A 12,533-nucleotide genomic window follows, 5' to 3' on the forward strand; every position below is an offset into this window, starting at 1 on the left:
AGAGATATATTTCATTTCTGTGATACAAACCATAAACATAGTTTTGTGCAAAAAAGGGAAAAGATCTGAAAATAAAGTCATCTTACAAAATGCTGTCCACAAAGCGAAAGATATTTTTCAGTCTGTGAAAAAATACTATTTTAATACAAAAGGGACTGTGTTATGCAGTATCACAGTGCTTTATAAAATACATTATTACAAGTGGTTTTGAAATTTAGTTTGTTCACCTTAATGACTTCAGTAATTATAAAATGTTTAAAATAAATGTTATAGTTCTTTATAAAAAACTAACTTGAATTTATTTTTTACCCATAGTAATGTTTTTCCAGAGTAGATATTTTACTGGCTCATGGAATGCTAATTTCCCTTTAAGGGACTCCTAGAAAAACTCAGATTCACTGAAATTGTGTTTCCTTAAAATAATAAATATTCTTGGAAAACAATTGATTGTCATATGATATACAAAATTGTGGTTGAATCTTCATCATTAAACAGTTGCATAGCAACAAAAGGATACAAATATTCGCCTTTACCTAAAGTTAAAAAAATGTAACTGCTGAATCAGCTTATTTATGCCGTAAAATTGTATTATTTCCAAATAAATCTGAATATAGCCAATTTTTTATGTTCACAATACCTATAGGTCCATATTTGTTGTCTGAAGATTCATTGTTTGGGAAAATTGCCACACATTTTTGTAAACATATTTCTTTGAATTTGTTGTTTTACAAAATTGAAATGTCAATGTGCTTCTAATTATCCTACATTCTCTTTATCAAATATTATTGCCAGGAATTATTTTATATCCTGTAAGTCTCTTTGTAAGTCTCTTCAGTTGTAAAATTTAAAAAAAAATGAGACTTTGAGACATTGTTCTTAGAATAAAGGAGTTTTTTGTTTTTTGTTTTTGTTTAACAAGAGAAACATCAATCATAGTATTCCTTTTTATACAGAACTTGAAACCCATAAGAACTCTAAGTTTGGCAAAAGATGTCTAGCAGGTCAGGCATGAGATGCACATTTGATACCTTCTTCTAACTAAGGCAAAAATGATCATTTTGCTTCTATTTACCAGCTTAAAAAATTCAGTTCATGGTAAATGTTTGCTGAGAACTCAGTACTTGGTTTTCAAAGATATGTAATATTTTGCAAATAGAATTTATAGTCTTTGGATTCCAACTAACTCTATGGATAAATTGTCATATAACTGTTGGTGCTGGAATAAAATCTGTGAACATTTCCAGATAAGAAAATAAAGTGTGAGAAACTTTAAATTAACTAGATATTGATAACAAAGAGTTCCTCCTGCCCCAGAGTCCACTGATGGTGTGCACTCCCATACCTTGGACAACTCATATGCAGGAGGAGGCAAGCACAGATGATCTGGTCTGTAGCCACACCTCTACTCTTCAATGTTATTGGTCCAGGGAAGCTTCTGTGAGGCTGTCCCCACGGGAACCCTGTTCCCTTCCCACGGATGCTGATCTAGGCCAAGAGGCCACTTTTCTGACTATGCTGCCTTTGGTGCCTCATTTCTAATGCAACACAGAAAACTATCAACCCACAATCAACTTCAGCATCCACATGTAGCCTTCTTATGATCTGATGCCCCAGTTATTTCAAGGGCTTGTGTAAACACACTGTGGAAAGGCCTTCATGATCAACAGAGGAGATTCACAGAGAAGCGTACTCTGCACCCTCCAAGAAGCCCCACTGTCTAGAAGGCTTCAGAAACTTAACACTTGTCTTAGAAACTTACACTTGTCTTAGAAACTTACACTTGTCTTATGGCTCATTTCCATTTGGGATTTTAAATTTGGCCTAAAGTTTCCTCATTGATTCTGAACATCACTTCCACACAAACATGCGCAGAATCTAAATTGAATCAATGTAATTCCTGAACATCTGTCCTGAAGAAAAGACAGCAGGTAGACAAATTCTACGGTATATACATTTTGGAGAGAGAACAGTCATGGTGACCAAAGGTGAATACATAAAGCACCATTTGACTTTCCTTTTTGGTTTGATACTTAATCATAAGGTCCTTTTCCTCTTCACTGGTTTACAGTGTTCAGTACTTGAAACCAGATGTCCCAATCCCAACGCCAGGGCATACACCCTGATGGAGTGTTGATCCCACAAAGTTTCTTTTCTGGCTGGTGTCTGCCCTGGTTGGTAAGACACAGTTAAACTTCACAGAAGATACTTGTTGCAGTGTCTGCTAAATGAGAACCTTACTTTAATAAAAATATTTGAATAGAAATCTTTTCTACGACTTTCTAGTTTCTCCTGTATACCACATTTACAAAAGTCGCGCATTTTACAGTTCTGCAGAAATCATAGATTCGGTGTGTCCATGAATGTTGGAGTCTCCTAGCAAAGACGGTTGCTTTGAGTCTATTTTGTAGGGTTTTTGAGATTTGTTGCCAAAAACGGTGATACCCATCCCACTGGGATGATTTGGAATCGACATGTGTGGTAGTAAGGGAATATTTGCTTCCTGATTTGATCCTGATGAAGGCAAGCTGGTCACGTGACCAGTACTGGTTGACCCACTGGCACTGCTGGGGGACCGACTCTTGGGAGGTGGGCAGTGTTGAATCACTCTGGGAGGGCCTGCTGGCTGATAGTGGGCAGCTGGAAACGCAGCATATCCAGGAGGTATTGGGTATCCATTGATGGGGATGAATCGCTGGTTCTGAGGTATTGGTGGGCTGATGAAACCAGCAATCTGGCCCTGTGGTGTAATACCCTGGCTCGGGAACATATAATTGGGATATCTGGGATTACTGAGATTACTCACTGGGCTGGCACTAAGGGAGGTTGTCTGAGTGGTGGCATTTCCGCCGGAAGGAGTGGTAGAGCTGGTATGACTTGAGAGTCCCTCCCAGGACCGAAGTCGGACATGAATATCTTTAAATCTTGGTCTCCTGGAAGGAATCTCATTCCAACACTCTGTCATGAGGCTGTACATCCTGGGTGGGCAGTCTTCAGAGCATGGCAACAGCTGTCGTTTTCTCACCATTTCAATCACTTCCTGATTACTAAATCCATAATATGGCTGGAGTCCAAAACTGAAAATCTCCCATAAGACAACTCCAAAAGACCAGATATCTGAATCAGAAGAGAATTTGCCATACATGATGGCTTCAGGGGGCATCCAGCGAATGGGCAGCAAAGACTTACTCTGCACCCTGTAGTAATCAGCAGAATATATTTCTCTGGAAAGCCCAAGGTCTGAAATCTTCACGTGAAGTTGCTCTCCAATTAAAATATTGCGAGCTGCAAGATCCTTATGAACAAAGAAGTGACTAGACAGGTATTCCATGCCAGCTGCAATCTGAATTGCAATGTGTAGAAAATCTCCGTGATCCAGGCTGGATTTTACAGTCCCATCTTCATCACTACTGCAGCCAACATCCGAATGTGGGGACCGCATGATGAGGAACTCATGGAGATCTCCCTGATTCATGTACTCAAAAAGCATACACACAGGTTGTTCCTGAGTGACAGCCCCTAGAAGGCATACAATATTGGGATGGTGTAGTTCAGCCATCAGGGAGGCTTCCTGTTGAAATTCTGTCCATTGCTGGGGGTTGTTATAGTCTTTCAAGGTCTTTATAGCAACTAACTGAGCATGGTCCATGCCTGGGAGATAGAGATGGCCCTTATAGATCTTTCCAAAAGCACATTCACCCAATTCTTCCATAAAACGTACAGCGGAAAGAGGCAGCTCTTTAGCCTTGCTCTGTATGGAAAAGAAAAGAAAAAAATGTTGTTTAAAGCATTTCCTAAGGCAAGATATGCTGGCATCTGAAAGGAGGGATGGGTTATATCGAGAAAGGTTCTATATATCAAATTAAATACAACATTGTACATGTAGAAGTCTTTAAAATTGTTGGCTGCAACTTAGCCATAGGCAAATTTCTGTCCATCATTCACCTATCCCTCCATCCACACCCCCTGCTCCTACAGTGCTTTATTGCTATTGCCTAGAATCTTCCTACTCAAAGGGTGGTCTTGGGAAGAACAATATCAGCACCACTTGAAGCTCATGATAAATGCAGATTCTTGGGCCCACCTTAGACCTACAGAATCAGGATGTGCATTTAATAAGACCCCAGGTGATTTTGGTGAACACTGGAGTGTGAGAAGAAGTGCTGCAGAGGATACAGCCTTCATGCTTAGCCTGGCACTTCAGAGTATCTGTGATTTGCTCTTACCCTTGCTACCCCTCTACATGATGGCGTCATTTAGCTGAATAGGTTTCCTTATCATCCACATGCAAACACCATGCATGTTCTTGCCTTACACCGTTGTTCTTCCAATGCTGTCCTATTTTTAAGGTGTATATTGAGCTAAAAGCCAGAGAAACCAAAATAAAAGACTGTTCTGAGGTGCCCGTAGTAGAGATGGGGAGGTTTGGAAGGGGCTCCTCTCTACTTTTCGAATCCTTGCTCTGAAACTCCCCCGACCACTCTGGTCTTTGCCTCTTCTACAATCCCTCTAGCTTTATAGTCCGAATGTCGCTACGTGCAGGACGCAGTGAGGTAACTGGTTACTTGCATGATCTCTGCAGACTGATAGTTCAAGTTGAAATTCTGCCCTCTCTACTCACCAGCTGTGTGACCCTGGGTACAATATTGAACCACTCTGTGCTTCAATTCTCTCATCTATAAAATGGGATGATAATCATTGTACTTATCTTGTAGGGTTTTTGCAAATTTGCATGATGTCTGGAACATGACAAGGGCTGTTTAACTTTTAAATTATTATCTTGCTGTTGCTATTCTTTTAATGAAAGAAAAACAACATTTGTCCATTTTATATTTTGTCCTTTCAATCAGATTTCAATGTTTTGAAGGGAGCCTTTAAACCAACTGATTATCTCTACAGCTTTGCAAGTGAATTATTTACTGATTGACCTTAAAACAGGAGAAAGCAACTAACACACAATGAAAATAAGTATTAAGCTGTGACATTTAATATTGAAAGTAAATGTCTATTATGTCATGTGTTTTTACTATTTTTGAAACTCATCTCCAATCTATCCTGAAGTTTAACCTAATTTGTTATGGAAAAAGTTTAAAAGCAATGTATTTGTACATAAACTGGTTTTTTAAAATAATCCCTTTAAATGGACTTTAATCCTTATTTTTTAGAAAAATACTGCTGAGAGTATCCCAATTGAAGTTGACAATTCTGCAAATACATATGGAATTCAGAGCTCTGTGCACAGTTTAACAGTTTGGAAAATTAAGTATAAAATTTCTCCAATTCAAACTCTGCTAATCTAGAATTCATGATGATTAGCTCCATTCTAGGCTGATATTTTCCAGGGCAAAATGCCCATTAACCTAATGATAAGTGTAAATAAACTTGCAGCAAGATACCCACTTAATTGAACACAACAGAACTGAGGGTTTCCCTCAGAACTTTTCTTAATGATTTAAATGAATCCAATTTATGGGAAAGTCCCTTGAATGGCACGGAAGGTATTACTTTTGATCTAAACAGGATCCCCATGCTTTTGGTATTAGAGAAAGGTAACGGTGGGGTAATAAAGTACTTCTGAGGGAAACTGGGATGAGGCACTAAACCCAAGGAATATAAACTGATTAAGCTTCCCAGGTGGTGCTAGTAGTAAAAACCTGCCTGCCAGTGCAGGAGACACAGATGCAGGTTCAATCCTTGGGTTGGGAAGATCCCCTGAAGGAGGGCAGAGCAACCCACTCCAGTATTCTTGACTGGAGAACCCCATGGACAGAGGAGCCTGATGATCACAAAGAGTCAGACATGACTGAAACGACCTAGAATGCACATGCTCAATGAGGATTTAGGACTCCCCCACTGAAGCAAACCCATAGGCAGTGTGGGATAATTCAAACCATGTGACCTTTGGACTCATATCAACACAAATCTGAATTTGCACTTTGGATCTGCTGCTTTTCATTAATAATAGTTAATATTTATATAGCATTTACTATGCGCCAGACACTGTTCTAAGCACTTGACAAATATCCTGGTGGCTCAGATGGAAAAGAATCCATCTGTCATGTAGGAGATGTGCAGGGTTCCATCCCTGGGTTGGGAAGATCCCCTGGAGAAGGGAATGGCTACCCACTCCAATATTCTTGCCTGGAGTATCCCATGGACAGAGGAGCCTGGTGGTCTATGGTCCATGGAGTTGCAAAGAGTTGGACACAACTGAGCAACTAACATTACTACAACAATCCTGTGGGATAAGTCCTGTATTATAGGTGACTGAACTTGGGTGACTTAACTTCTCTAAAACTCTATTTCCACATCTATAAGATAATATAATATCTAGCCTCCATAATTACAGTAGGGATTAAATCCAACGATGTATGAAAGTAATTTCCACCTAATAAGTGGTCTTTAAATCAATTTTATTATCCATATTAGGGAAGTAATCCAAAAAGTTGAGTCAATGCAAATGATTTAGATCCATTTACAGCCTTAAATAGGGCTTCCCTGGTAGCTCAGTTGGTAAAGAATCTGCCGGCATGCAGGAGACCCTGGTTCAATTCCTGGGTTGGGAAGATCCCCTGGAGAAGGGATAGGCTATCCACTCTATTATTGTTGGGCTTTCCTGGTGGCTCAGATGGTAAAGAATCCACCTGCAATGTGGAAGACATGGGTTCAGTCCCTGGTTTGGGAAGATCCCCTGGAGGAGGGCATGGCAAGCCACTCCAGTATTCTTGCCTGGAGAAACTCCATGGATAGAGGAGCCTGGTGGGCCACAGTCCATTAGGTTGCAAAGAGTCGGACATGACTGAGCAACTAAGCACAGCACAGCCCAGCCTCAAATAGCTCTAGATAGCCATATATGTTTAAAAAAAAAAAAAAGGAATGTTTAAGTTTCTTGTTAATCTTTCTTTGTACTCCTGTAGTTTTTTTTTTTTTTTTAATTCTTTAAAAATGACAGAGAGTCTGTCTTGGAACCTGCGGGTGGGTAAGAATTTGAGTGTCCTGTAGCTTTTTCCTCTGAGGATTCTGGAAGATGCAGATGGAGGCAGAGGGAGCAAAAAAACCCATGGGGAAGAGTAGATGGTGGCAGATGGGAAAGGAAGCAAGCAGGCCAAACTTACGTGGATGGGAAGAGAAGAGGGGGTGGACAGGACTTTGGCGCTGGCCTGACACATGGCCCCGGGGGCTTCATGGCTAAGAAGGCCGGCTGCATTCCCCTACACTGAGGTAAGCAAATTAGTTCTCTGGTATTCATCTATGGAAGAAGAACTTTTACTCTTGCCATTTTATAGACAGAGAAAGAGGCTTAGAAAATTATCAAGAATTTTTAAGAGAGCCAAAACTGCTGTCCTTGCGTGTATAAGGCCTTCTGTTGAAACCAGAGAAGCCCGCTGGCCAACAATCCCAGTTGGACACAGCATGCCTCTGTCAGCTCAGCCTGGGGCCTGACACCTTGTAGGGCTGTGAGGTCAGCTTTCGGTGTGTGGCCACTCTGTGGAATGATAATTGTTCTTTCTCCCTGTTCAGACGCATGAAAAAAGTTCGTTTTGACTCCAAGTGTGCCTTGTCATAATACCCAGTGGGCCAGAAGGCATATAGTCCATACCCTTCTCCAGCCGATAGAAGGAAGGAATAGTTCACAAGAGATAGTCATAACCAAATTTGGGGATTTGCTTTGGAAAGAAGCATGGAAAGTAAAACGACCAATTTCACAAAACCTTTTCTTGGAACACCTGTGCAGCAGCCGGTATAGAAATACCCAGGAAAAAAAAGAAAAAACAAAACCAAAAAGCTGCTCAGAGCTTGGTTTCAGGGGAACAATTTACACAGTGATTTGCATTTTTTAAATGCTCAAGTTATTTGGTACAAATGAGTTTTAACTATAGACTCATTTTCAAATTTTACATAAATCCTGAACTAGTTAAAAAATCATAAAAATCCTTAAAGAAGCAGTCAGTAGACTGTATGGTGACGGCAGGAAATTAGCTGTATTGTTGAGGAACAGATGGTTTACATTATACAAACCCTTTAGGCTAAACTTGTTTAGGTCTGGCATATTGTAAATTATATTTTAGTAATGAAAGTGAAATGACCTCTGCTTGACCTCAAGTGGGGTTTGTCTGTTTGAACCAATGTAGTGGAAAACTATGAAAGAAAATGAAGTCATAAAGTTTTGGCAGTTCAATTTTGGCTCATTTCAAGTTAAAGGGTTATAAATCTGTTTAGTTTTTGTTTGACAAGTATTTGTCATACAGGGATGTACAAAATGTAAAGAAGTGTAAAATACACATGAGGCACGATGCCAAAGTAAACCAAGTACAAAGGAAAGCTGGAATGAATAGGGTCCTGGGCTCCTATCTCTTTATCACTCCCTCCATTAGTTGAATGACAAGATGGGCTCCGTTTATTATATGCTGTAAGGCAATTAAGTACCTTAAAAGTGAAACAGGCTTTCAGTTTAAATGTTAACATTTTTACTTCTCAAAGTAAACACACATCTGCCTCAGTGTGGTTTAAAAAATTATATAATTTTGGCGGGGGAGAAAAATCAGAGTTGATGTAGAAGTTGATACATTATTCTAAAATCTGATTGTATTTCTTCCCCTTGAAATTTCTGAAGAGCAACTGTATTCAGGCTTCAATGAGCTCTGACCAGAAAGAAAATGAAGAGAGAACATTTTTAGATGGTGAGTTGTTAGGTGTGAGTCCATATGAGTATTGTCCTGTCTAAACAGCTGCTACAGAGGCCAGGCTTCTCTCACCTGAGTGATGCATACTAAGTGAGGACATGTGCCCCTTTTACATCCATTAACTTGAAGTATGAAAGCAATGAACCATGGGTAGAGTTTTTTAAAAAACTGCAATTATGTAGATAGAAGATGGATAAGAGCGACAGACTCAGCAACTTTCTCTCTCTCCACCTTTGGGAAGTTACACCTTAGGTGACAATACACCTCTGGGTGACACAGCTTGCGACTAACCTGCTATTTCCTGCTCACTTTTCCTAAATGATTACCACAGGAAATGAGGTGAGGATTGTGTGATGGCCATCAACGTTGGCATGCAGCACTGATTCCGCTCTGTGACCTTTCACCTCTAACCTGAACGGGGCATGATTGATGGCTTTACTTTGAGTCCAGAGTGACGCAGACACAGAGATAGAAAGCAGAGCCCCAGGACGGTGGTGTGAACCAGAAGCCAGGGTGGTGCTCCGGGACAGGAAGGTAGCTTCAGCAGCAGGTGCTGGGAGAGGACTGACGTCCGTGTTCTTGCAATGGACAAACCTCCTCCCACAGTCCTTGAATCCCTTACACTGGTTCCTTTCCCATGCCTCATGCCCTACCACTGCTGCCCTTTCACAAATATCTTTCACTACACACACATGCCGATTCTAGCTGGATCAAGTATCTGCAGGAGAGGTAGGTCCCACAAGCGGCATTTGTCCTCAGCTCTCTTAGAGGAATAATGAAGCAGATCATGGCCCTATTGGAATTGCAGGGGGAAGGGGGTGGTATTTGGGATAATAGGAGGATACGACCAGGTTTGCTTCTCTTTGGAGGCTTCTCTGAGAACTATATTCCTTGCAGACTTACTCTCTGAATCTCAAGTACTGACCAGCAGAGTCTACACCAGAGCAGGCACTGGAATCCCCCAGAGGGCTTGTTATAACACAGATTGCTAGGCCTCACTCCTAGAGTTTCTAATTCCGTAAGTCAGATTCTGCACTTCTGACAGGTTCCCAGGTGATGAGGATGCTCTGGGACTGGAATAAATGAGAGAACCACTGGAATAAATGGAATATGACTTTCAAAAAGAAAGGAAAGAAAAGAATATGCCTTCCTGGATCAATCAGTTCACGAGTGTCTGGTCCCTGCTCCTGGCATGATGAATGACTACAGTCTCTCTGTAGAACCAATTTGAGCAATTTTGACTAATAGAGACAGAGACTGTAACACTCTGCTTTAGGAAGACGCTTTGGAAATGCCAGCAGAGAAAAATGTAAGAGCCATCAACTAGTGTTTTACTGGGTTATATTCTGCATGGCTCCTGTCTTAAGAGATTCAGGTTTTGAAATAGACATCACTTTATAGCTTGGGCCATGTCATCAGTTTATTCTATTTTCATGTGCAACCAATTGTATAGGATGTATTTTCATAGCTGGTTACCTCAGTCAACTGATACTATATATACTATATACCAAAGAGTATACACAGGGAATAGCATATGAGAAACCATTTAAGAATCACGAGGAGAGGGGACACAGTTCCTATTCTAGATGTTTGTAATCTGAGCTACCATGTACTGAATACTTGCCATGTGCCAGATGCTGAGATCATAATAATGGCTGCAAGTTGGGGCTGCGGGTGGAGTGTTTATGTGTCAGGCTATAAGTACTTTATACATATGAATTCCTTTCATATCACAATAACCCTATGAAATTGGTCACTATGACTATTATCCCCGTTTCACAGATGCAGAACCTGAAGAATGGCAGTTAAGTGACCACACAACTAGTATTTAGGTTGTAAGTTCAGACTCCAGGGTCTGTCTTCCTCATGACTACATTATACTCCCTCATGGGCTCTCTCACTGTTTAATGCATCAACTCATTTAACCCTCATCACAAACCCATGAGATACATACTATGATTTCTGCACTTTATGGATCAAGAAATTAAGGCCTTCGAAGTTAGGTAGCTTGCCTGTGGAAGCATAACTATTAAGTAGTAATGCCAAGATTCAGCTCCACCTATGTCTGGCTTCAAAGATGGAGCACTTTTCTGGGAAAAAGAGGGTAGTTTTCATTTGGAGCCTCAGAGGGCTCCACAATTTTAGAAGCATGAGTCCCACTGGTGTAAAAGTGGAATGTCAAGGTGTAATTAATTACTCTCTGGTTTCTGATGACCTAGACTTTGGCTGATCCTTTGTTGCTCACACTAGTTGACTGGGATAAGTGAATAAAACCATTCAACAGCCGCCTTTACCTGGGTTGGGCATAAGAGCCCTGGATAGCATACAAGATTGAGAGTTTTTAGTATCTGAGAGGAATTCATTTGACTCTAAAGCTGCTTTTCCTTTCCTGTGCATTTTACTGGTTCTTAGGTAAACAGTGGTAGAATTGTGAAACAACTGACCCCACTCATAAATGGAAATGATTACATTCTAAAGCTTAAAGGCCACAACCATTTGATTTGGAGAGGTTATGGACATTTTCAAAGACCACAGCCAAACTAAGTGCCTTCCGGCTTAAGCAATCAAATCCTGGAGGGCATTCCAACCAATAGCTGGCCACATTTGCTCAGAGTTCAGCTACACTTCTCTGGAAGTGATTTAACCTCAGAAACAGTTCTTTTCTCTATAATGTAACTTTCTGATAGTTTGAATGTTTGGTAGTGACCAGGGTTGATTCTGTGGTGGGGTTACTTTATAGTGTCAGTGGGAGAGGGTCAATTCTGCCTGTAAAGAGGTAGAACAGACGTCAGTAATTTGTATGTCTGCATGAGCCACCGTGGGTTTGTAACTTGGGCTTGTGTATTTCAGCAGCCAGAAAATTAAGGAACACTGGGCTCCAGACCTGCTCACACCTGGGTTCGAGTTTTGGCTCTGCCACTCACCAGCTGAGTGACTTTGGGTAAACTCTTAATCTCAAGCCTCAGTTTTCTCACCTCCCAAAATCAGGCTCAAAAGGAAAGATATAAACATCTGAATGCAGAGTTCCAAAGAATAGCAAGAAGAGATAAGAAAGCCTTCTTCAGCGATCAATGCAAAGAAATAGAGGAAAACAACAGAATAGGAAAGACTAGAGACCTCTTAAAGAAAATCAGAGATACTAAAGGAACATTTCATGCAAAGATGAGCTCGATAAAGGACAGAAATGGTATGGACCTAACAGAAGCAGAAGATATTAAGAAGAGCTGGCAAGAATACACAGAAGAACTGTACAAAAAAGATCTTCATGACCCAGATAATCACGATGGTGTGATCACTCACCTAGAGCCAGACATCCTGGAATGTGAAGTCAGGTGGGCCTTAGAAAGCATCACTACGAACAAAGCTAGTGGAGGTGATAGAATTCCAGTTGAGCTATTCCAAATCCTGAAAGATGATGCTGTGAAAGTGCTGCACTCAATATGCCAGCAAATTTGGAAAACTCAGCAGTGGCCACAGGACTGGAAGAGGTCAGTTTTCATTCCAATCCCAAAGAAAGGCAATGCCAAAGAATGCTCAAACTACCGCACAATTGCACTCATCTCACACCCTATTAAAGTAATGCTCAAAATTCTCCAAGCCAGGCTTCAGCAATATGTGAACTGTGAACTTCCTGATGTTCAAGCTGGTTTTAGAAAAGGCAGAGGAACCAGAGATCAAATTGCCAGCTTCCGCTGGATCATAGAAAAAGCAAGAGAGTTCCAAAACAACATCTATTTCTGCTTTATTGACTATGCCAAAGCCTTTGACTGTGTGGATCACAATAAACTGTGGAAAATTCTGAAAGAGATGGGAATACCAGACCACCTGATTTGCCTCTTGAGAAACCTATAT

General features: G+C 40.7%; 1 protein-coding gene across 2 annotated transcripts in view; it reads right to left on the reverse strand.

Moving 5' to 3' along the window:
* Positions 1-6: 6 nt before the first annotated feature.
* Positions 7-12,533, reverse strand: part of ROR1 (receptor tyrosine kinase-like orphan receptor 1) — a 205,345-nt gene continuing 192,818 nt past the window's right edge. For both annotated transcript variants that reach the window (XM_010840183.1, XM_010840192.1), the window contains one exon: positions 7-3,748. In XM_010840183.1, the coding sequence (XP_010838485.1) occupies positions 2,321-3,748 (1,428 nt within the window). In that variant the 3' untranslated portion in view covers positions 7-2,320. The remainder of the gene's footprint in view (positions 3,749-12,533) is intronic.

Source organism: Bison bison, unplaced genomic scaffold (assembly GCF_000754665.1).
Source record: "Bison bison bison isolate TAMUID 2011002044 unplaced genomic scaffold, Bison_UMD1.0 scf7180017846569, whole genome shotgun sequence".
In the NCBI taxonomy this organism is placed as follows: Eukaryota; Metazoa; Chordata; class Mammalia; order Artiodactyla; family Bovidae; genus Bison; species Bison bison.